Source organism: Kwoniella shivajii, chromosome 6 (assembly GCF_035658355.1).
Source record: "Kwoniella shivajii chromosome 6, complete sequence".
NCBI lineage: Eukaryota > Fungi > Basidiomycota > Tremellomycetes > Tremellales > Cryptococcaceae > Kwoniella > Kwoniella shivajii.
The window spans coordinates 972,896-997,663 of NC_085913.1; the positions used below are offsets into that span (position 1 = coordinate 972,896).

Sequence of the window (24,768 nt, forward strand, 5' to 3'; positions counted from 1 at the left end):
TGCAAAAGGTCTTAATTCGTATGAAAGACTGTATGAGATGCGATATGATATTATCGTGAAATTGTATGAAATGTACTAATCGCCATCGCGTGCATCCACTTTTCATCATTTGATTATGACGACGGGATCAAAATACAAGCCATACAATTGCAGTTGAAATGACACATCCCATATATACAATTACCAAGTGAGTTTGAGCTAGAGATCTCACTTGGTTTGTGCACGAATAGCTATCAAAGATATCGCCTTCAACACGTTGAAATACATGGATATGAGTAAACATATGAGGACATTACAATTGTTACATACAGTAATAAGCAAGAAAATGCGATTCAATGTCCCCCCGCGCAAGAACAAAACGAAAAACAAGATTGTAATATGAAGAACCAAATGGATGAAATACCAAACAAGATCAATCGCCTCTCCAACGCCAGTTCAATCATTTCTTCTTCCTCAGAATACTGAGTACCTCTTATGCCGCAGCTTCAGCTACTATCTCATTAATCTTCTCAGCCGCTCCTTTCTCTTCTTCACTTGTCACAACAGTATTCACAATACCTTGTCTATAGACATCCATTCCTTTCAAATCTTCACTTTCAACATTACCTATCTGGATTGCAGGATTCGTGTCTTCTGTTATCACTTCTGTAGGCTCATGAGGTACCGTCACTGTAGGGATAGATGGATCTGCCGGTAGGGTTGGAGTTGGAGGTACGCGATTATTACCAAATGTCGAATTCGATAATGTCATAGGTGAAGCAAATCCAAAACCATTCCCATTTATCGTATTACCATTCGAACTGAAAGACTCTTGAAAACCAATCAAATCCCTCGTAAGCTCATCCATCAGTTGAATGGATACGCCTTGATGGTTGTCAATCCCATTTTCATCTTGATTCTCGTTTTCAGTTGTTGTCGAGTCTTCAACTGTCTTTATACCATCCCCTGTTGAGGTGGGTTCTTGGTTCATTTCAATATCACCATCCATATCGATTCCAACATCAACACCCATATCGTTCTCTTTCTGTATCGATTTGGTTGAGGTAAATTTGGAGTTGATATTTATTCCTAACAACTTAGCTCTCTGTTGTCTTTTACCTTCTTCAATCTGTATTCTACCAACATATTCCAATACATTTCTTACACGCTTCCTCATTTCAGCCGTTGTGACTCGTTTGACTGGATAACGCGGTCTAGCGGGTGGATCTAATTGTGTTTGTTTGTCTCCGATTATCTCTCTTCCACTAGGTTCGTCGGGTAGAACCAATTTCCCCTTTTCGTTTCTTTCTTCTGAGAAAGGTCCATATTTCTGGTTATGGAAATGATTTCTAGGTAGATAACTTACAACTCTAGGAGCTGGAACTTCTAGTGCGTTCGGATTAGGTGCTGGTAATAGGTCAGAAAAGGATGAAAGATGATCAGGTAAGAACCATGATAGGTGATTTGCTGATTCAGGCGTTAAAGGATGATATATGACTGGTGCGGCTGCCAATGCACCTGCACGCCTTGTACCATGTTCATGGTGTGCTGGTTGAGCCGAGGGAACAGGTGTGGAAGCTGCTACTCTGCGAGCGGGTGATGGAGCCGCAGCAGGTTGCTGGATAGTAGAAGGAGGTTTAGGTCTGTATGTGTATTGATTCGGATGTTTAACTTTGTTCGCACTTGGCTCAACTGAGCCTGTAGAACCTATCAGCAAAACAAAACAGAATAGAATTTTTGTCAATGTAAATACACTATACTCACCTTCGTCATCATCCCTTTTCCTCTTTCCCTTTTTAGCTCTTTCTTTTTCTTCTGATTCTTCCTCGTCATCTCTTCTCCTCTTTTCTCCTCGTTCAATCTCCTTTTCTTCCACTGTAGCCGTTTCGTCTATCTCATCTGGAGTTGGTCTCAACGCATCTGCCTTACTAGCTTCTAAAGCAGCTTTGACTGCTTCTTCGTATGCTGAATCTCTTGAATTCATCGTACTCCTTTTCTTTGGTTCTTTTGCGGATGATTGTTGTGGTGATTGCGAATCTCTTTCAGGTGTGATGGAGGAGACCCCTCTGACTTTACGATTTGATGCAGTTTTGACAGAGACGGGTCTCACAATGTCATTCTTACTCGAGGTAGATACTGGTTTTTCACGTGAAATGGAAGGTGCAGGTTGTCGGCCACGAGTACTCCTACGTCCATCATGTGCATGTTCTTCTGCGGCTGGACTAGCCTGATCCTTTTTGTGATGCGAACGAGAAGTTGGTTTAGGGGGAGGAGACGGCTCTGGAGGTTCTTCTGGTTCTATCCATCGTTTCGACTGTGAAGGTGGATACTGATCTCTATCATTATGAAGATTCGCGAGATTCTCGGGCAAGGGAGGGATGAAAGATCCGCTGATATGGGCGACCGAAGCTCGGTTAATACAATTTTGTTGTAAAAGGGCGATTCTGAAACTCACGATTTTCTGCCCTGTCTCCTTATCCATTTCAACAACGCTTGATGTCTCTCCGGTTTACATTCCTCGCAAAAGTACTCTGAGCATGTCGTCAATAGGCTGAATGTGAGATCCTTTACAAAGGCTACGCACCATCCGGAGCCTCTTCGTCACCCCATATACCCATACATTCACCATGTTGCCATACGTTACATTCATCACATTGAATCATCATCACGTCGATGTCTATTTCCCCGCGGCTCATTAGTAACATACATGACTGTGATATTGGCAGACCGACATCGATGCCTGATATAAGAGTGGCTCACCTTCTTTTTGACAGACACAACGTGTCACATCCTTTACTTCTTCCTCCTCATCCTCATCTTCTTCCTCTTCATCAACCTCAACTTCTATTCCTGTACCTGCACCCACATCATCCTCGTCTTCTTCTTCTTGTTCCATTTCCGGTTCAACTCTTTTCTCCTCCTCTTCTACTTCCTCTTTCTTCTCCTTTTTAGCTGACGTATTCGTCCTCCTTATTTCAGCGGGTAAGAGATGATCATCTAGCAGTAATTCATCTTCACCTCTACGTTTCCTACCCAGCCGTGAAGCTGAACCTGCCCTGTTATCTCTATCTGAATTAAGCAATGATGCAGACGCTGAAGGTGTATTCTCGTTGGACAGATAATGTAATCTTGATCCTCTTCTAGTTTTGACTGGTGTTTCTTCACTCTCACCTTTCCCGGGAGCTTGTATACCTTCGTTGTCTATATCGGGTTCCTCTTTGACTTCTATCTGAACTTGATTAGATCCAGATGCAGTTGAAGATGCGTCTCCATTTCCAAATTTTCTCACCAGTCTACTACGTCTGTATGAATGCCAATCATCTTCACCCTCATTCCCATTCTCATCCCCATTTTGAGGGATTTGTTCATCGTCCTTACCCTCACCCTCGGCCGTGGTATCTTCACTTGTAGGCGGTGGAGGCGTCAAACTCGCATTTGATGTGCTTTGCACATGATTCTTCTCTGGACTGGCCGATCTAGCTGATATAGCATCCTCGTCTAGAGCTGTGCTATCTATGGGTAAATCTGTTGGTATCTCTGATGGTGTTGTTGTTGTTATTGTTGTTTCTTTTAGAAGAGGGGAAGCAGGAGTGATTATTTCTGGAGGTGCCGCTAGTTGACTCAGGAATTGGGTTTGAGGCTGAGTTTGGGGTGTACGCATGGCAGGTGATCGTGAGGGTGCTTGAGGTGAGTTTTTAGGTGAATTCTTGGGTTGTTTGGGTGGTAAAGGAGGGAATAAGGGACCTGTAGTAGGTGGTAATGGATTCCTACCTCTTGTTGATCTTTTTAATTTACCTGTTGAGGCATATTCAATGTTAGTCATATGCTCTGAGCTGTCAAGCTTGCTTACCATCTTCATCATCTTCTAATTTCGGAGTCGCACTACCCACACTCGGACTTCTAAAATTCTTGTTCTGCATTGACGATTCTCTTACTGATCTAGTTGTAGATGTGGAAGTCATTGACGTCCGACGTCGATGATTCATCTCAGCTCCCAAAGTGTATGGGGTCTGGAAATCGATTGTCCTCTGGGCAGTAAAAGGGTGAGAGTTATGGTAGGGGGAGGATAAGAGATGAGTGGTTGTCGATGTCGCCCGAATTGGCTATTGCATGGATAGTATTTTACAAGCAAGCAAGACCCATTAGGGAGGGTGTAGTATTGATCAAGCTGCGGTCTATATGTCACTGATTGTTAGATGTATGGAACTGTATGAGATGGGTGTTGTGAGGTGATATGATATCTGTTGATTACATGTCAGAATGATTCTTCACAGATGTGAGGAATGATGAAATGGCAGCCGACAACCGAGAATGGGAAACTAACAGCAGTAGTGGTAAACACGCGTCAAAGATGGGGATATGAGAACGACCGTGGGAGAGTGGAGTATAGATGAAATTACTCAAAGTGGCACTTTCAAGTTCTGTCATATAAAAAGTTGATAATCTTAATATGTGGATTGAGAAGTTGATCATTGGCTGAATTGCATGAATCGTCTATCTGTATCTAATCACAAAGAAAACGAAACAGATATAGCTGTATGCTTTATAGGCAAATCGTAACCAGTTCAAAAAGATATCTCATCAACACTTCATATCGACAAATATCCCCTAGAAGAGTATTCATGTCTACCAGTCCCATAGCTAAGAAAATGAAATCAACTAAAGTAAGTGGGAATCGCTGTATGGACCTCCTAGTTTCGACGGATGGTCAATATGTGCTGATGACTTCACACCGTAATATAGGTCATTGGTACTCACTCGGGTACTTTCCACTGCGACGGTGAGTATCGCATCCGTCGAGCTGTCCCAGCATCGATTTGATCGATATACAGCTCTGGAAAAAAACTGTGACTGATTAAAATGGGGTTGGATAGAGGCATTGGCAGTATTCATGCTCCGATTGACGGATGAATTCAAAGATGCCGGTGAGTATATCTATCAGCACGACAGCCTTTCGTGCAATTACTGATTAATCGCTCAATAGATCTCGTAAGAACCAGAGACCCCGCTAAGCGTGAGTCTTACATCTCATTCAATTCATCTTCCGTCTGCCATCATGCTCTTTAAGGGTATCATTCAAGGTCTAGCGAACTGACCTTTTTACCCCATTTCTTATAGTCGAACCATTAGATATAGTAGTAGATGTAGGAGGAGTATATTCGCCTGAGAAACATAGATATGACCATCATCAACGTGGATTCGAAGAAGTTTTCGGAAATGGTGGATTCGATAAAATCAAATTATCATCAGCAGGTTTAGTATATAAACATTTCGGAAAAGAAATTATAGCAAAAAGATTAGGAACGAATATTGATGATGAAAAAGTTCAAACATTATGGTTCACTTTATACTCTGTGAGTTTCAATTGGTCATTCTCACTGTTCCAGTGATACATAGAGCGCATTTCCCTCCCATGGTGAATTGGGCGACCCCTGCTAATTCGCTCGTTGCTTTGATGTAAATCGTAGGAAATGATCGAATCCGTTGATGGGTAAATCTCCCTTTTATATATCTAGTCACACCAAGGAGACTTGCTGATATCATCTATGCGTTAAATAGTATTGATAACGGTGTCAATATCTCATCATCACCTGTTGCCTATGCTCAAAGAACAGATCTCAGTTCAAGAGTGAAAAGATTAAATCCTAATTGGAACGAAGAAGCAACCGATGCCATCTATGATGTGCGTATTCGATCGAACGATCGTCCTTGCAACTCATCCTTCATCCGCTCGTGACGAAGCAACGGTCCAAATAATCCAATATGTGTAGCAAGGTTGGTCAAGCTAATAAAAGTTGTGTAGGAAAAATTCACTCACGCATCAAAGATAACAGGAGAAGAGTTCTTATCTCAATTAGATTATTTCGCTTTTGCCTGGTTACCCGCTAGAGATATCGTTAAAGAAGCTATGGAAAAGAGATTCGAGGTGGATCCAAGTGGACAAATTGTCGTCTTTGATAAAGTGAGTTGAGCCATTTATCACCTTTTCTATATCACAACGTCGCCATTCCCCCACTCTCCCTCCTATAGTGCCATCACGAGCACATCTTCGATTCGTACATAGAGCTAACGCCTATCACTCTCCATAGTCATGCCCATGGAAAGACCACTTATTCACTCTCGAACCAACAGTATCACCTTCCTCTTCCTCACCAATTTTATACGTCCTTTACCCTGAATCAGATGCACCAGGAAGTAAATGGAGGATCCAATGTGTACCCGAATCACCTGATTCGTTTAAAAACAGAAAATCGCTCCCCGAACCATGGTGCGGAATGCGTGATGATAAATTATCTGAAGTCAGCGGTATTCCAGGTGGAACGTTTGTCCACGCTTCTGGATTTACTGGCGGCAATGCTACCTTCGAAGGTACCAAGGAAATGGCTAAGAAAGCTTTGTCATTCTGATCTGTAACACGAATCACATTGCAGCCGATGGGTTGGGGTGACCATAGAAAAACTGGAATTGAAATGGTATGTAGAGCTATAATGTATGCATATAACATCGTCCTATCACTGCATCGCCTCCTGGGACGATTTCGTATCGACAAAATATAGAAAGGGATAAGAATGATATCAGCACTATATGACCAACGGATTCACGACACAGTCAGTCAGACTACCTCTTAGAATTCGGATGTTCGCCGCTATTGAGAAGGCCCAATATATCCACTAAACTTCTTCCATCCCAAGATGGTTCTGCTCCAGGAGTTGCGGAATGATTTCCAGACGTAGGTGTGCTTCTCGTCTGTGGCGGATTGCCCGTAGTAGTGTTCCAAAACCAACTGCCATCGCCATTTGTGGGACAGAATATAGGTTTCCCAGTAGCGAGGTCTTGCATAGTAGATCTATCAAACCCAAATTTAAGTCCACTTCCCGACAAATTCCCTGGCGAACAATTTCCTTGTCCTGTGAAAGGTTTGAAATGACCGTCATTATAAGTACCAAACTGGCTACCATTCCCTCCAGATCCTGCTGTCCTCATGGTGATTGAACCTTGTTTTGTAACATAAAAAATACTCTTTGGTCTAATTTCGTTCAGATTGATTTCTTGTTCACCTGCTCTAAGATTACGCAATCGCGACCAGGAGGATCTCGCTTCGGATTTATTTTCATCGTTACTCGACATAATTGTATATTGAATTATTTGTGAGTATGTAGATTGTCGTGTCGTCAATGAATGTGAGACGTGCGGGAGTGGCGAATATCTTCATGATGGTAAGATACTCATTGTAAAGTATGTAATATATAGACCATACTAGGCGGTCTTAGATTTCTGGTCAAAGCAAAAGCTCAAAGGAGATGTAAATGGCGGAAAACGAATCTTTGACGGCCATTTTTTTGGGCGGTGTGGAAAGAACGCTGTGTATTCGAAGGTATCTCGCGTAAGTAACCGAGGAAAAGCACAGTGTAGATAGATGTCTTCTTTGGATCGTGAGCAGTGAAGTATCAGCTAAGAATATCAGTGGAGTGGAGTGATGACATGAAAGATTTAGATGTTTATTGGGTATTTGAGATGGGAGCAAAAGTGATGTTGTTGGCCAGCCGCCTTCTATGGCTTGGAGAATACCTTACCGTCAAAAGATCAGTATTTGGTTGTGATTCTCGGTCTTCCCAACGCCTCGATTAGGATAACGTCTCATGATCAGATCGTTTCGTTTCTTGCTCGACCAGAATTTAGCAGATCAATCGCATGATTGCCCATTATTTTTTTCGTGAAAAGCTCATTCACGTACTTCCTCATGCATAGTTTTCATACTTGTTCCATCCCGTGTCATGTAGTCGCATAACGGGACATGTGACTGCGTAGTGATTATTACTGGAGTGATCTTGGTCATCAGATTCAAACTCACGCAGTATGAGTAACGAAGTAAGGAAACAAAAGATATCCAATCACCGCGAATGAAAATGATCGACATCTCGTTATCTCGATCACCGTGGTTTTTGGTGGTTGAAAAGCAGAAAGAACAAGACGATTACAGTAAGAATCTGATCCCGCCATGATTTTTCTGCAAATTCAAAAGCAAAGTTGTGTTTCACCGAATACAGAGCGAAAGACATCATTTACACATTCATTTCACAAGTTTGTAAGCTGAACGAGATGAAGCATCAAGGCAAAGGCTAGTGACAACTCGTATGAAATAGAAGTAACAATATGATGACAGCTTAATGATATGCACAAGAAGCAGGTTTAACTTTGAGCTTATTTGGGAAGTGGATCTACCGATCGCCTTGAACTAGCGCAGAAAATATATGCATCAAAAAGCGCTCCTCATCTTCACATCATTAATTCTTGGTTCCTCCTACCTCCCTTGCTCTCTCACATGTTCATGTTGTACAGACAGCTGTACAGTAGTACCATTTTAAACAATTAAGAGACGAACCCCAAAGTCGAGGAACATCAATTAATCTCTTTTAAGGGTTTGGGGTTCTTCTTACCACTTACCGCCCCCTTGTTACTTTATGTTTTTGTACATCTTATTTATTGCCATTCAGGGAATTATAAAACTCAAATAGACAATAAATCCGTACCTAACACATTTCATGGCTTTTATTATTACTATTTCTTTATTGTTGTTCTTCCTTACATGGTAACTCTATATCCTGCTTTTGGCTTGTTCCATAACATATAACAATAATATCATATATACACGTTTTGGGACTTTGGTACATTCATCATCACCATCGTCAGTGATACTGTTCAGAGATATACCTCTCAATACTATCAGATTGTGTATTATTGCAACGCTTGGATCTGCATATATCCCCTGGGACCTTAAAAGATACACACACACATACACACACACATCTACCACGAGGGAAAGGGACGAAAACGGGGCACATACCAGCCAACTTCACATTGAGTATATACACTTGAAACTGAAGTGACAAATAGGTCCGTGCTTCATCTCGTACAACAACAAACATCCACCAAATCCTCATAGACGGCAAGGGAGCGAAGAGCATCCGTGACAACATCGATGCAAGCATAGACGCGGTAGATCCTGGTGAGTGTGAATAAACGATCTTCAAGTGGAAGAGAAATAAGCTGAGAACTGGCATGACACTGCAGTTTCGTCCAATCCCAAATATACCCAGGATATACAAAAGCATTGATCGTCCCGTTCGTGGTCCTTCCAGAGACTGTAGCAATAGGGAAGTGACCAGTGTAGAGCGAAACTCCAGGATAGTGGGAATCAGAAATCCTATAGAGAAGATCATAGCGTCGCCTTCAACCTCAACAAAACCATAAGTGGTGTCTCCAAGTCCACCTCGAGCGTCCTATCTGCAAATTGGAAGGGACTCGGATAGACGATCAGAATTAAGGATTTGAACAGAGTGAAAATAAGGAATTATACACACGCAATTCCCATTAATCCGTGAGTCATCTCCTAGACAAACCCAAACATCAACACTTCAAGCTACCGCTATTCCAGCTTCCACTTGTCAGCATCCATCCTATTTTTGAAAAGTACAGAGAGATAAAAGTGTGAGATCGTATGCTGACTTTCGGATGTATATCAATTGACTCAACGGCTCACTCGGTCATCCATCTCTTCTCCCGTTCATACCATAAAAACAACCCTCGACCCTCAACTCCTCGACCCCTCCTTTATAATACGAACTGCTTCTTCACGTCGACTCCATCCTTCCTGATCACACTCACTTGTATCCCCTTCATCACCTATTCAACTTCCTCGCTCATCTCATATAGTCAATCAAAACAACGCACTTCCAATCAATCATCGGATCCACCCTTCAACGTCTAATCCAAACCATAAGTTATCGCCTAAACAACGCACGAGCCCCGACCCGTCATTGACTTTGCTTGACATTCTCAACACGTCCAAGAGCACAGATCTCTCTTTCATTTTTTTTGTCCCACATTGGTACGATAGATCGAGCTCGGATTCATCTCCATTCACACTTCAACAACCAATCACTAAACGACCCCGTTCGCATCTCATTCAGTACATCACTCAACTTGAAAAACCAATCGAGCTCAGAATCAGGATATATTCAATCGTCTTTCAATCACCAACATCAACGTTTTCGTCAATTACCAACTATCAAGTATCGAGTAACAAGTAACAAGGTGAGTACCAGTGATTATTTGTTCATTTTTCTATCCAAGAATACATCTCTTGTGCTAATCGACGTGATACCTGAACAGCTTATCCTGCACTACACCTCAGCCTGTCCCCTCATCACATAATCATCCATCATGTCATCAGCAGAAATACAAGAAAAGATCTCAGCAGCACGGAGGGAGGCGGACGCGTTGAAAGATAAGATCAGAGCGGCAAAGGATCAAACAGCTGATACAAGTCGTGAGTATTGACTATTGATCCTGATGATATATATGGTCTTCCAAGCCGAGACCGAGTGGCAATAGCGACATGGCTTCTCACCTAAGAAACCTGAGAAGAAAGGAGAGTAACGTAGGCAGGCTGAGAGCAGGGTATCGATCTTAGGATCCCAAACGATTTGTAACTGACGCTTTGTATCCTATTAGTGCGAGCTATGGCCAACGACACACCTCCATTACCGCGTATGACATTAAAAGTGCGGCGTACGTTGAAGGGTCATTTGGCGAAAATATATGCATTACACTGGGCTGCAGACAAACGACATTTAGTATCGGCATCTCAAGATGGAAAGTTGATCGTTTGGGACGCTTATACAACCAACAAAGTTCACGCTATCCCACTACGTTCATCATGGGTGATGACCTGTGCGTATGCGCCATCAGGAAACTTCGTAGCTTGTGGTGGATTGGACAACATCTGTTCCATCTATTCGCTTCGAGGTGCAGCACCAGGCGGTCCAGGTGGTCAAGTCAAAGTGGCAAGAGAATTATCAGCACACTCGGGTTATTTATCCTGTTGTCGGTTCATAAACGATAGACAAATAGTAACAAGTTCAGGTGATATGACTTGTATGTTATGGGATGTAGAACAAGGCGTGAGAACTATGGAATTCAATGATCATACCGGTGATGTAATGAGGTGAGTACTGTCTTGTAAAGCGGATTCATGAGGATGGATGAAAAGGGAGCCGGAGAACGGGGGTTGGGCGGAGAGGAGGGGGGCGAGACGGGAAAGTGGCAAGGGGGAAGAGAAAGGGGGAGAGGGGAAGGGGGAAGTGAGCTGTAGAAGGGGATTGAAGCTGATATACGTTCTGATTGGTACAGCATTTCACTCGCGCCAAATGCCAATCTATTCGTCTCTGGAGCGTGCGATGCCACTGCAAAAGTATGGGATATTCGAACAGGTAAAGCTGTACAAACATTTACAGGACATGAATCAGATATCAATGCGGTACAGTGAGTAGAGTCTTTGACATCTGCATAAACCAAAAGCCATACAACATCTTGCTGATAATTTTGGGACTTCCCCAGATTCTTCCCTAATGGAGATGCTTTCGCCACTGGATCAGATGATGCAACTTGCAAATTATACGATTTACGTGCTGATCGAGAGATGAACACATACGCACACGATAATATCTTATGCGGAATCACTTCAGTGGCATTCTCAATCTCGGGACGAGTCTTATTCGCAGGATACGACGATTATAATTGTAATGTCTGGGATACATTAAAAGGTGAACGAATAGGTGTTTTGGCAGGTCACGAAAATAGAATATCTTGTATGGGCGTAAGTGGTGATGGTGTAGCTTTATGCACTGGAAGTTGGGACAGTTTATTGAAAGTGAGTTTTTGATTTTCTTTGATTTTCTCCTTTTATATCCTTTTATATTTGGGAAACGTGCTGACACCAATGGTTGTTGCTTTACTCTAAAGGTCTGGTCTTAAGACTCCACATCAAATCAAGTCATCCAATAATCCTTAATCCTCAATTCTCAATCCTCATTTCTCGATCCTCAATCTCCATTATCGTACCAAACGACCCACTCAATGTTCATGCTTGTATGCTTTACATACCCCTGCTGTCGCCACAAAGGATATCGGCAGACGGACGGAGAATGTACAAATGAAGTTAAGCTCGAAATACCTATACCCTTGTATGAATACGTTTATACCAGAAATCAAAACATTGCTTTCCATCATTACAAACCCGTTCATCAGATAAATATTCACATTCTTTCTTTGATTTGCTTTGGCTTTTCTCACCAATCTGTCATTTGACGTTGTCATCTTTCTAATTTCATTCTCCTTATCCTCGTTACTTTAATATCTTAATTTATGAAGGAAGTGTTAATTTTATCTTACCTTGACATCGACTTTCACTTTTTTTGGTCTCTGTTTATCTTGACGAAATACATTCTTCCTAGAAAAATATTATGAATAACAGATATCGATCCATGTTGTCGCGCATCAGAAGTGGGCGAAAAACTCATCATACAGATTATGGATATGGATGTATAACAGATCACTAGCTAGTGAAATGTTCGGAATACTCTGACTCGTTTCTCACAGCAAAACAAGCGGCTTATCACAACGAGATTCAGATAATTCATGACTTCTCACGCAACCAAAATCATTAATTTCCATTTCCTATTTAATCATTAACAACTTCATGTGACACTAATTACTTCAATTCCATCCTATTTTTCATCCGAAATACAGCATATTAACTGGAAATATCTCATATGATCGTCTTTACAAACCGAGTCGATAAACCTATTCGAAGCGCAACGAAAAGGAAATCAGTACAATCCACGAGAATCGAAAATGGAGGTAGAATAATGAAACTTTTATGATCTTGCGAAAATTACTTACAACTATTCTACCACTCTTTAAATCTTCGCATCTGTAACTGACTTCTTCTGGGACCTATGGGATGAACATTATGGGAACATCATCAGTCAACGATTCCGCAATTCTTTTTTCGTGGAGTCTAAACCGGAACTTACACCTCGTTCAACTTGATACACCTTCAATTTATGTTTTCTCTCCTCAAATTCAGCTACGATACCAACCAGTGGATCTTCGACTGAACCGACATGTTGATTATATGTAGTCAATCCTTTTTTACCTTTCAATTTCGAGTCATGGAAAGCCGCTATATCTCCTGGCTTGGGCTGTATGCGATTACGAAAGAGTTTATCAGCAAACCGTATTTTGGCAAATTCTCCTACATCTTAGTGGGTTGTTGCACAGTGGGTTGTTGCACAGTGGGTTGTTGCACAGTGGACTGCTCCACTCACGTTGTCATATCTTTTCATGATTGATCCTCCTTCTTGTTCAAATATCACTTGACCCAATTGGCCTGGAATCGGTCTAGGCAGTTTGGCATTATCCATAGCCACATATACGAATCCAATTGGACTACCATCCTATATTATGAAAAGGGGCAAAGTCAACGTCGATCTATCATTCGGTACATGAATAGTCATAGTCATCCAAAAATTGGATCAAGCTTTTTCCCCCTGAAATGACGAGATCACTTACTCCGACATAAGCTTTTCTTCCCTGATTGAAGATACCTTGAGCGGATCTGGCTAGTTGAGCACCGTGTGTTGCAGACGCTTCTTTCAACTGATCAAATCCTGGTCTATTACCATGAGTCTGCGAGACCGAGCTTTGTCTGGCTGGAGAAGGTAGGACAGGTGAAGATGGTACTTGTTGTTGCTGTTGCTGTTGAGGGAGAACTCTGCTTGGCGTGGAAGGAGGTAGCTCAAAAGACTGTCTAGACGCCCTCGAGGTTGTGGACATTGATCTTCTCGGCGAGTCTGGCACTGATTGTTGGGGTGGAAGACTCCTGTTTAGAGGAGGTGGAGGTGGTGGAGCTTGATCTTCTTCAAATTGATCGGACGCCATTACAGCCGGTTCATCGGCGATTGGCAAATCACCTGAAGTTGAAAGAGATTGATTTTCAGGTATAACAGCTGATGAGGAAGTACTTGATCTTTTGTACGAATGAGAGAACCGTTTCTCCGATGGGACGGGTGGTCTTCTGCCAGATGGAGTTCGCACTGGTGATGGTGGTATAGGGGAAATTGGACTTTGTGGCAGTCGAGGTGGTAGAGCGGTAGTCTCCCCTTCTGTAGTGTTAGCAGTGGAAATCATGGGCCTAGTAGGTGGAGGTGGAGGAGGAGCTTCGTCCTCATCTTCAGCGTTGGCTGGAGGACCTAAAGCAGGCGGACCGGAGGGCGCAACAGGTCGAGCAGGAGGTGCTGGTGGAGGTGATGCATCTTCCTCATTTGCTTCTGGTTCATTGTCGACAGCTAAACCTCTACTGTCTTCATGAATTTCCTCGGTTGCGGCAGCGTGACTACTACCTTGGTTGAAAAGTCCAAATCCACCGAGAGCACCGCCTGCTCTTAATCTAGCCAAAGTAGCTCTGCGTCTAGCAGCTTCTTGTTCGGGAGTTTCTTCACCTTCTTGCGCTCCGACTGCAGAGATAGGAGACAAAGGTGGTTCTCCTTTTGGACTGGGAAGAGGGGGTTCTTTATCGATGGGTGAGTTCAGGTGCTCCTGATCGGTGACAGGTGTTTCGGTAGTAGGTGAAGATACATTTTGAGACTGTTTTCTCAATGTTGGAGGTGGCATACCGAATTTGATTCCGCCTAATCTAGCCATTCGAGCGGCAATACCTGATCGTCGTGAAGCATCATCATCATCCTCTTCTTTGCTAGGTGCAAGGCTTTCTTGAGACGCAAGAGTACGCGATTGCATGGGCGACGTGGAGATTGTAGGTGAAGAGCCAACTGGGCAAGGTGGAGAACGTGGTCAGCTCGTATTTCGTGGATTTTTATTTTGGTTTACTCACTGGGAGACTTCGGTGCGCTAGCAGGTGTAGGAATTCCAACTTGCAGAGGAGTTGGTGCCGAAGGCTTTCTGACGGGTGGTGGAGGTGGGGGCGCTTCGTCTTCGTCCTCGTCCTCTTCTTCCTGTTCCTGCTCGTCATCTTGACCAGGAGGAGGTATGTGTCTAGCTGGAGGAGGGGGTGGTGCTTGATCCGCGTCATCCCCTTCCTCTTCTTCTTCTTCTTCTTCCTCCTCTTGGGTTTGCTGAGCAGGTGGGGGTGGTAGTCTAGCTGGTGGTTGGGGACGTATATCATCGTCCTCTTCGTCTTCTTCCTCAGAATCATCCCTTGGTGGGATGAGGGAATTACATGTCGGAGGAGGAGGTAAAGCTCTTCCGATTTTTCCAGGTGAGGGTAATGGTCGTGGACCTAGAGGTTTATCTAACGATAGTCTCCTTGGTGGTGGCGCGGGTGCGTTATCGATCTCCTCATCATTATGTAGTTCGTGTTCATGTTCATGCTTCAATTCCACCTCATCTAAAGGCATATCTAACGATATACCTCTTCTTGGTGAAGGATGAGGTGGTTCATCTTCGTCATAACCTGAACCATCTTCTGCGGGTGGATGAATGGGTACCATACCTATTGGAATTGGGCTTAAAGGTGTAGACATAGGTTCATCGTTATTTTTCAAGTCCAATGGGTTTGAAGGTGCTTCGTATTCTAGATTCCCTCGCTGAGCTTGTTTCATTACATCGTCTTTTTCTTCTCCACCTTCAAAAATTCCTTCTTCCACTTCTTGAACAGGTGGTGATGATTCGTCAATAATTTCACCTTGTCCTTCACCTTGTTCCGTGGTTAGGGTCCCAGTCCCTCTCGATACGGACTCGGCACCTCCAATAGCTCCCACAAGTGTTTTATCTGCATCTTCTTCCAATCGAGGTGCAAGTGGAGCGTGGCTGTTTCCATCTCCGTTAGAGGTAGAGGTGAAAGAAGTGATAGGATCAACAGGAGCAAGTGCAATTCCAGCTGCTGCTGCACCTTCTAATCCTCCAACGCCTTTACCTATTTCCTCATCCTCTTTTTCCTTCTCAAGGCCAGCTTGTGTTTTGGGCAGAGGATCATCTTCTCCTGCTACCATGACTTGAGGAGGAGGAATAGGTGCACCACTTTCATCGGTAGTCTCGAATCTATTCTCTGGTTCAGGAGGATTCTCGCGGGCGGTTTCGGTTGGATTGGTAGATGCCGGTGTTGCCGCAGGACCACGTCTTCTGGGAGGAGCAGTACGTCGCGGCACAGCTGGGATAGGTATAGATTTTGGGGGTCCTGCCGAATCTGCTGCCGTTTCGTCTGCAGAGGGAGTAGCTTTTACTTCATCTTCAGCTTTAGAGGTACTTTCGGGGACAGGTTCCCTCTTCTCTTCGACAGGACTGGAAGCTGCACTCAAGGCTTCCTTGGTAGGTTTTCGAGCAGGTTTTGCAGGTGGCATCATACCCATTGGGCCCCTAGCACCTAATTTTGCCATTCTAGCAGCTATAGCTGCTCTTCTAGCTTTTTCCTTTTCTTCCTCATCTTCGTCGTCTTCTTCTCTTTCTGCTTGTTCTTCTGTACTTCCTTCTTCTCTTGGGTGAGCTATGCTATCACCTTGTTCTGCAATTGGCGATCTGACGCTTTCAGGTCTATCGATTTGTTCAGTGGTATCTTGTGTATCTGCTTCAGGCTCTGGTTCGGGAGCAGGAGGTCTCTTCCAGACTTTACCAGATGAGACAGGTGGAGGAGCAGTGGATTTTGATTCTTCATTTGGAGTTGAATTTGAACCAAAAGCACCTTGACCTTGCAGAGCTGCCATACGTTCTTTCAATGAGCCACCTTTTGTGATTGAACTGAGAGCATCAGCGGCTGACATTCCTTTTCCTTCGTCTTTCTTCTCTTCATCTTTAGGTTGACTGGCAGCTGGTTCTTTCGAAGTAATCGGAGCGGGTTGCGATGGTACGGGGGCTGGAGCAGGAGCATGAGCAGCTGGAGTTGAGGTGGGATTAGGGTTGGATTCACGTTCTTTGGCTTCTTGCTCTTGACGCAATTTCTGTCTTTGAGACCATGTTAATCCACCTGCAGCAGGTTTGGGTTTGATTGGCGGCGGAGCAGGTTTGTTTTGTGCTGCAGCAAAGAATGCTAATCGATCTTTCATCGATTGAGGTTTTGGAGGTGAATCACTTGTTGTATTTGTAGCTTCTGTTGATACAGGTGCACGAGTAGGCGCGGGTGCAGAAGTAGGGGCAGGGGCAGGGGCAGGGTCAGATGTGGATGGTTCAGCAGTAGGAGGTACGGGTGAAGGAGCCATTGCAGGAGTTGGAAGTCTCGAAGTGGCTTCTAATGTTGGTGAAGGTGGAGCTGGAATATTTATCGATACAGGGGGAGCTGATTGATTGGTCGAAGTAGTATTAGTGGTAGTGGTTGTAGGGAGAGCCGGTTCAGATTGTTGAGTGGGATGTTCTGTATTTGATCCTTCTCCTGCTCCTGCTTGTTCTTCTTCGATTGGAGTGATGAAGTCCTGATATGACATTGGAAGATCAGTATACAGCTATTTTATCGCACTTTGAGCAAGAGGTCGCATGAAGCACGTTACTCGAGTATAATAATCGAAACGATAATAGAAACGTAAAGGTAGACGTAGACGTACTTTTGGAAATCCACCTTTCTTTGAACCATCAATGTTTTCCCCAATCAACCAATCTTCATCATCATCCGAAGGACCAGTAACCCTTATCCTGATTTTATAACACATTATGTGATCAGCTACGTGTCTTTAATCTCGCCTGATCTTCTGACGTATACTAGTGCAATTACTATATTTGAGCAGAACAGACAAAACTCACGTTTCATCTTTAAGGAAGGACAAATCAGTTGCATGAGGAGACTTGTATTTCAGTCTACAGTAGATTGAATTCAGACATCAGTACATGGCTTCCGATACATTCAATCCTGTTCGTGTACTTTGTGTAAAAGGTAACTTACATTGTACGTGCAAGATATGGGTATGACATATTTCAGGTAATCTGATTTCGTTACTGTGCAGATGAGAAGTAACCGAGGATAAACGGTCCAGCAAGAGGTTTGAGCTTGAGTTGCCTGGATATTGATTGTTGAGAAGACGGACGACAGGTTATGCTAACTGCGATGATAAGTGTTGATGTGAGTTGGTATATCATCCTGCGGTCATTCATCAACGTCAAACACGATGCCCAATGAATCATAAGTGCGGGGATCGACCTTGACATTATGTAATCATATCATGCCATACTATGACATCACTCTATACAGCGTATTTATAGCCCAATAAGAGATAAAAGCAGATGATGGTTGATCCCAATTGTCCAAGAGTAGATCCAGACTGAGAAACTAAGGAATATCAATTTGTTGGACAGTTCCACAACAGTATACGCCCTGATACAAATCAAAGGTAATCCATCACAAGCACTCCCTACCGAGCCAACGGGACATCGACCGAGTTCTTGCACCTATCCATCCAAGTCTCGTCGGTTACCACTTTTCTGTGTTCGTGAAGCTTTTTACGTGAGGATCATTGATTGGACTCTTTGAAACCGATCATCATCCCATTCTTACCATTGATTACGGGTATCAATCCTATCATGCCAGTGATCTGGATCACGATCACGCGGGTTTACATTAAATAGATTGGTTGACCGATTATCTGATCCCCTGTTGTTTCGGTTTCACATCAATCTTATCGACGCTTCTGTTGTAGAACAATGCTGATCCTTTTCTTACTACCATTCAATATACCATTGATGACCCCTGTAAGTGGGATGAGGGTCTTGGTAGGTGAAAGGACTCACATGTGTCAACCATATATCATAATGGATGCAATTGTCAAAAGGGATGAGGATGATATCGCTTGAAAGGACGTAGATGTGTCAGATGAATAGCATAATGGATGAACGACCAATCAATGAAAAACACTCATTCGATTTTCGTGGCCTTCATCGTTCGTCGATTCATCGATGAGTAAGGTATAAAAAATGTCCTCTTTCGCCATGATATAGTCTTGAAAACTTCCGTCATCAAGCAAGTAATAATCAGATTAATCAAGGTAATAGATTTACCTTCATAAATTTGTATTCGAGATATCTTTTTTTGTGAACAAGCGTACCTTTTGTACTAAACTACTTTAATCAATAAATTAACCTATAAACGATCAAACCACACACTCTTTTACAATATGAGATTCACCCACACTATCTTTTACGGTAAGTTGTCTTCTCCTGATCAGTCAATTTTCGACTCCGATTCGCCTGGGATATTTTCCAGGTTGTACTCTGAGTTCATCCCACTTACTGATCACACTGTGATTGATTGAATACAGTTCTGAACGTCTTGGCTATCGGTCAAAGTGGTCTTGCTGCGGCTGTACCCAAAGATGGAGGAGAACTTTCCATTCGATCCGGGAAAATAGATAACGGTCAAACACAATCTAAGAACTTTCTAGACGGCGAAAAGCCATTAAATGAGGATTTAAGGGATAGTGAGTTGGTTGTCAAAATTTTCATTGACAACTTGACAAAAATACCCCATCTTCCTGCTGACGATTGGGTCTGTGTCTTTTTAACTTGATTTGATTTGATATTTTGATATTTGATTGGTGGCATCTGACAAAAATAGCTAAAGGAGATGAAACATCTTGGTTAACATCCACTATCGGATCATTGGCTCATACTAACAAAATTGCAGACAAGATGAAACAACTCGACACTAAAGATGGTGTAACTGAAGCTGAATTCTATCTAATTGATAAAAATGGTAATAAAGTGACTGAAAAAGTAAAATCTGATGAAACTCTATCTGAAATCGCTTATAGAGATAATCATGGATGGTAAGTTAGATTGATTCAAAGAATTGCTTCCAGATCCCTCACAATACAGAACTGAGCTACATAAACAGCGTCGACTGATCTTATTGTGATTTATTTCTGATCTGATATGATAGGTGGACGGCAGGAATCGTCTCTGCCATGGCCAAATTAGGTGACGTGAAAGGATTAGATGGTTCAGATGTACCCAAAAAGATTTCAGCTGGTGATCCCTTTGACGCTTATCACATGTTGACGGGTGAAAAAGCACAAGAGAAAAAAATCGAACATCCAGAAGATAAAGATGGTAAAAAGCAAGCTTGTAATGATCTCTGTGAGTTTTTGATCCAGACGCAGACGCAGACGCAGACGCAGACATACTGTAGACGCATCGGTCTTACGCGCTCGCTGACAATACATTATATCTATACAATACTCGTGCGCAACAGACGATTTCTTCTTAAAAGCCACAGAACAACCTGCTGTCTTCCACACCAAGAAAGATGGTTTCACAAACGGCGCATCCTACACTCACGACAAATATTACACTCTCCTATCAGTAACAGCTGAGGGCGAGGAGAACGACAGAAAGTAAGTTGAAACAACTATTCTGTTTGTCACACATATCATAAACATGGGATTACCCCCTTCAAGTTCCGTCCCATACATCATCCCGCATTATTGGACAACGTCTTTCATCTTTGCGTATCCCTTGGAAGCTGAAAGATGGATGAACTAACCATTTTCTTTATGTGTTTAGAGTCAACTACTACCATCACGCCCACAACGTTGTCGTGACACAGAAGCTCAGTGAAATTCTTTCTCACATTGATAAGATTGTTTATCTTCCTGCTACCGCTTAGAGTAATGTATAACGTTCTATTCAAGTATAGATCCTTAGCCTTATTGCCATTCCACTTTTCGAGTGACACATCTTTTTATCTCTCATCTCATACCACTCATACAGTAAATGTATATTATATTCCAACTCAGATCCACTGTTCAATTGCAGACGTGTGTCCAATTCAGATCCCTAGTGATTCCGGTGTAGGCGATAACTGCTCTGATGCACTGCTAATCGCGACCGGTCAACTGATCAGAGGTATTCTATTGGCCTCTCGAGACAATTTCTTTGAGCAACTGGCTTGTTTTGTACCATGAAGTACAATGACACACGGTAGAAACCAGCTGGACAGGTTGTTTTTTGAAAATGCTACAATGTGAACATATTGTTTATTGTATCAATCACCTCCATTGTTCAGAAGCAATCATTATATGCATGATGAATTACTGGTATGGTTTCGTTAAGTGCAGCACATTTGAGACACAGAGAACGTGAATCTACGTTAAGACATGATATGTAATAAATGTGAAATATATGGAATAAAGTCGCGTGACATGTGTTCATACATACACCTTATATAACAATACCCTGCTCTTCTTCGTCAACATCATCACGATCATGATCAACCTGTAAATCCCATTTACCATCTGGATCAATTTGACCATGAGCTGGTAAACCTAATCTTTCTCTTATTCTCTCCACTGCTCTTGTCCAATTAGCTTTCCAGACCATATAAAATTCTAGTATACTGGCGTATGTTAAGGCTATACTCAATCCTACCCAGATTCCAATCAAACCTAGATGGAATCTGGGCGTGAAAGTTAACCACAATCCAAATGGTAATCCAATTATGTAATATGATGTTAAATTGATCAAAGCTCCTGTTGTATGTAGTCCAAGCGATCGAAGTACTGACCCTGCTGTCGAGACTATACCGTCTGATAACTAACCACGCCACAACATTTAATGGTCAGGTTCAAATCGGATTGTTGGGATAAGCTGTCTTACGTACCTGGAACAAAGCGATATAAGGCATGATTTCGGCTACTAAAGTCACAACTTCCGCATCGTTATTGAAGAGATAACCCCATTTCTTTCTGAAAATAATACAGATCGAGCTGTTCACCATTTGGTATCAGCTCTGATCACCATATGAAAGTGTAATACTCACGAGTTGACAGCCGCAAAGAGCAAACTCAATAGCAGACTCGCCCTACTTGCCCATTTGGCCTCCCAACCTCGTCCTGCACCTAAAAGATTACCGACACGCACAGCAGCTGCGATACCGAGAGCGGCAGGGACCTGATAGAAAGTAGAAGCTGTAGAAAGGAGTACCGATTGAGCGGCAAGATGAATTGGACCCAAGATCGATGCAGCAAGTGCCATAGCTTCCCACGCCCACCATTCAGACGAAAGCTGACAGCATATACTCATCAGCATTGGATTGTACAGCGACGTAACATTCCAATTCGCTCACCATAATCGTACCAGCAAGCCCTAGGGATGTGACTGTGCCTAACTTGGAGCAACAATGTTTGAGTTTGATGGGATGGAAAGCTTCCCTTGGCCCGTAAAACATGATCCAAAGTAAAGAAATTAAGAACTGTTAGAAGTAGGGTACGAATTAGTGACAGAATCGTCGCGGTTCGGTTGGCTGGGATAGATTGAAAAAGTTGAACTTACAGCTAAGTTATATGACATTCCTGTTGCGACGGCACCCCCTACAAATCCTAAACGGATAGAATCCGGACCCCAAACCTACGACGATGAGAACAACGCAGTCACGTCAGAGTATTCACAGCGGGGTAGAGATATCACTCACGAATAGGTAATTCATGAGTACGTTGGTCGGTGCAACGAAGAACAAAACGTAGGTGGGTACATACATCAAGCCTTGAGCTTGGAGATATCTGCAGTGATGCCCATCAGCTATCCTAATTACCTCCACGGCCAGAATGGGCAAATGAAATACCAAACGTACTTCTTGAGTAAAACATTACCTCCATAACCTGGAATACCCAAAGATAACCATCGCAAGTATTCCGAAGCATGTTTGGCGACCTCGACTTCTTGTCCCAGGGTAACCAGAACGCCTTCTATATTCCACCAGATCATGAACATTGGTATCTATCAAGGTAAATTTGGTATCAGCGAAAGAGTTCTAATCATACGATGGGTGTCATCGACCGTACCATTGACACAGTTAATACAACAGCCCTACATTATCACCGATTGATCAGCTCAGACGACATGCTTGCGGTGTACTCTTTGGAACTTACATTCTCTGTGTCCAGAGACCGACTCTAGAAGGATCCGAAGATGTCCAAGCAGCAGGAAGCAAGGTGTCCACTAGTAATTGTGGTTCGTTAGTGAGAAGATGTTATAAAAACATCTGAAAGGACTTACTGGCTGTACATAGACCTTGTAGAATTGAGAAACTAGACACGGCAGCAGTCATTGAGGCAAGCCTATGGCATTGCGCGCGAATTAGTAGTGAAACGTTAGATGCCTATAAGAGTATAAAGTACTGACGATGAAGCAGCTAATTCTGTTGTACCTAGATGACCGATCGATACTACCGATGCCAAATTGAGTGACCATTCTGCAAGTTGCGAGAAGAATATGGGTATCGAAGATCTCAGGATGATTGGTAATTCGGCCTGAAGCGGACATTATTCTGAAGTCAGTATCTTCCCGCTTCTACTTGTCTATAATCAAGAGAGTTGTACGAGAAGAGAGAAGAGAGTACACTATACTCGTACTCACTCTTAAAGCTTCTGACCATACTCTGACTTCTACACCTTGTTGATCTACAGGTAATTCCAAATCTTGAGCATCTAATTCTTCTACCGGGTCTAATTCCATTGGACCTCCATTGGTACCAGCTTGTGAAGGAGTCATACCCAGACCTGCTCTACCACCGAACATTGCGCCTCCAGCAGATTGGACCAGCCCTCTCGCTACATCACCTCCTTCATCACCTGAGGAATCATCTGCTATGCGAACGGTGACACTCATCCTTCTACCAGTTGAAGGTAGAGGTGCACCATGATTGGATGAAGAATATGGACTCGAAGTCGACGATAACGCTCTTGCGGTAGTTCCTCTTCCTCTTCCTCTGCCTCTTCTATCTGATGAGTCCTCGTTATCTTCAGGTTCAGATTGGTCATTTATAGAAGAATCATTGATAGATGACGAATCTTCTCCTCCTTCTGATTTGTGATGACGATGATGACTATGATTGTGATGATTGTGATGATGTAGATGATTATTATTCGATTCTTTCCTAGGTGGAGTTCTAGCTTTTGATCTTGATCTTGAGTTACCACCAGTAGATGTGAATCCATCAACTGATTTTTGTCTTCTACCATTCCTACCTAATGGAGCACTTGTAGCACCATACGATCTCCTTGAATTCCGACTTGCTCTTCTTGAGTTTGAAGTCCAATCTCTATCTAATAAAGTTGATCTCTCATTTATATTACTTTGATCATCATGATCGTCGTCATCATGAAATATTATAGCTTCTTCATAAGAAGCTTCTTGGATCGTACCTATCTGAGGTGTCAACCCGTTTGAAGCTGCAGCTGCGGCAGCAGCTGATGGTCTCCTTCTCACAGGTGTGCCATTTAACGCTGGTGGAAATTCATCAGTTGGCGATTGATCAGTTGATTGGGTCGGTGTTTGATCAAGACCAAGTCCAAGTGCTGTACTGATGAACGTGTTCGTCGAATCTCTTCTTGGATGAGGATGAGTTCTTGATCGACTGATCAGATCTCCAAGGTTATTCTGAACGGCTACAGATCACACGGTAGGTAAGCATAACTTGCACAAGTGGACAGATACATACGACCGGAAGTCGAAATAACTCACCATATGGAGAAGTACCAAATGAGGCGGCGATAGAACTAGAATGAGGGAAATTCGACATGACGACGAAGGATTTTGTCGAGAAGTGGTGATGAGAAGGAAAGAAGAGCAAGAAAAGGGAATCTGATCCTTTTTTATAGATAGTACTCTCTCAACGCACGGATCTCTATGTCTTGTGATTTGTTCGTGATTCTACTTGTATCAGATGAGATGGTCTGTGTGTATCACTTCTTTTGCAGATTTTGTTTTTGATATATATGTGTTGAGATTTATCGAGGGGACTTATTGGGATGCAAGATAGATAGAAATTCGATATATACTTCTCCTTTGATGATATAGTCTATGAATGAGTCTATTCATGAAATAATGTTCTGTCTGAACCTTGTGTCTGATGAAATGCAATGAAATCAAATCAAAGAAAGAAGATGAAAGAAAAAACCTTCAAAAGAGAACAGGTTGAGAGCACGATGTAACATGGTGACGGTGAATATTTGC

The 24,768-nt window shown here is 42.8% G+C and overlaps 7 protein-coding genes across 7 annotated transcripts; 3 read left to right on the plus strand and 4 right to left on the minus strand.

Annotated features, from left to right (window-relative positions):
- Positions 1-472: 472 nt before the first annotated feature.
- On the minus strand, positions 473-3,965 carry IL334_004836 (uncharacterized protein; the record flags this gene model as incomplete). Its single annotated transcript, XM_062936551.1, has 6 exons — positions 473-1,686; positions 1,744-2,369; positions 2,435-2,510; positions 2,564-2,656; positions 2,740-3,774; positions 3,830-3,965. 6 exons carry the CDS (start codon positions 3,963-3,965, stop codon positions 473-475), a joined length of 3,180 nt encoding a protein of 1,059 aa, XP_062792602.1.
- A 636-nt stretch (positions 3,966-4,601) lies between these two features.
- Positions 4,602-6,386, plus strand: IL334_004837 (uncharacterized protein; the record flags this gene model as incomplete). The annotated part of the gene is made up of 9 exons (XM_062936552.1): positions 4,602-4,643; positions 4,723-4,759; positions 4,854-4,904; positions 4,964-4,993; positions 5,098-5,333; positions 5,448-5,470; positions 5,539-5,662; positions 5,783-5,941; positions 6,069-6,386. 9 exons carry the CDS (start codon positions 4,602-4,604, stop codon positions 6,384-6,386), a joined length of 1,020 nt encoding a protein of 339 aa, XP_062792603.1.
- A 211-nt stretch (positions 6,387-6,597) lies between these two features.
- On the minus strand, positions 6,598-7,107 carry IL334_004838 (uncharacterized protein; the record flags this gene model as incomplete). The annotated part of the gene is made up of 1 exon (XM_062936553.1): positions 6,598-7,107. The coding sequence occupies one exon, from the start codon at positions 7,105-7,107 to the stop codon at positions 6,598-6,600; it is 510 nt and encodes a 169-aa protein (XP_062792604.1).
- A 3,096-nt stretch (positions 7,108-10,203) lies between these two features.
- On the plus strand, positions 10,204-11,833 carry IL334_004839 (guanine nucleotide-binding protein subunit beta; the record flags this gene model as incomplete). Its single annotated transcript, XM_062936554.1, has 5 exons — positions 10,204-10,309; positions 10,495-10,987; positions 11,173-11,304; positions 11,380-11,692; positions 11,798-11,833. The coding sequence occupies 5 exons, from the start codon at positions 10,204-10,206 to the stop codon at positions 11,831-11,833; spliced, it is 1,080 nt and encodes a 359-aa protein (XP_062792605.1).
- Positions 11,834-12,603: 770 nt separating this feature from the next.
- On the minus strand, positions 12,604-17,736 carry IL334_004840 (uncharacterized protein; the record flags this gene model as incomplete). Its single annotated transcript, XM_062936555.1, has 9 exons — positions 12,604-12,624; positions 12,724-12,777; positions 12,858-13,025; positions 13,152-13,280; positions 13,396-14,654; positions 14,717-17,243; positions 17,373-17,460; positions 17,569-17,622; positions 17,708-17,736. The coding sequence occupies 9 exons, from the start codon at positions 17,734-17,736 to the stop codon at positions 12,604-12,606; spliced, it is 4,329 nt and encodes a 1,442-aa protein (XP_062792606.1).
- Positions 17,737-18,932: 1,196 nt separating this feature from the next.
- On the plus strand, positions 18,933-20,154 carry IL334_004841 (uncharacterized protein; the record flags this gene model as incomplete). Its single annotated transcript, XM_062936556.1, has 5 exons — positions 18,933-18,960; positions 19,077-19,235; positions 19,373-19,583; positions 19,697-19,893; positions 20,009-20,154. The coding sequence occupies 5 exons, from the start codon at positions 18,933-18,935 to the stop codon at positions 20,152-20,154; spliced, it is 741 nt and encodes a 246-aa protein (XP_062792607.1).
- Positions 20,155-20,976: 822 nt separating this feature from the next.
- Positions 20,977-24,334, minus strand: IL334_004842 (uncharacterized protein; the record flags this gene model as incomplete). The annotated part of the gene is made up of 13 exons (XM_062936557.1): positions 20,977-21,348; positions 21,416-21,521; positions 21,575-21,819; positions 21,881-22,006; positions 22,087-22,161; positions 22,226-22,313; positions 22,385-22,530; positions 22,596-22,620; positions 22,683-22,752; positions 22,810-22,871; positions 22,936-23,063; positions 23,170-24,200; positions 24,277-24,334. The coding sequence occupies 13 exons, from the start codon at positions 24,332-24,334 to the stop codon at positions 20,977-20,979; spliced, it is 2,532 nt and encodes an 843-aa protein (XP_062792608.1).
- Positions 24,335-24,768: the final 434 nt, after the last annotated feature.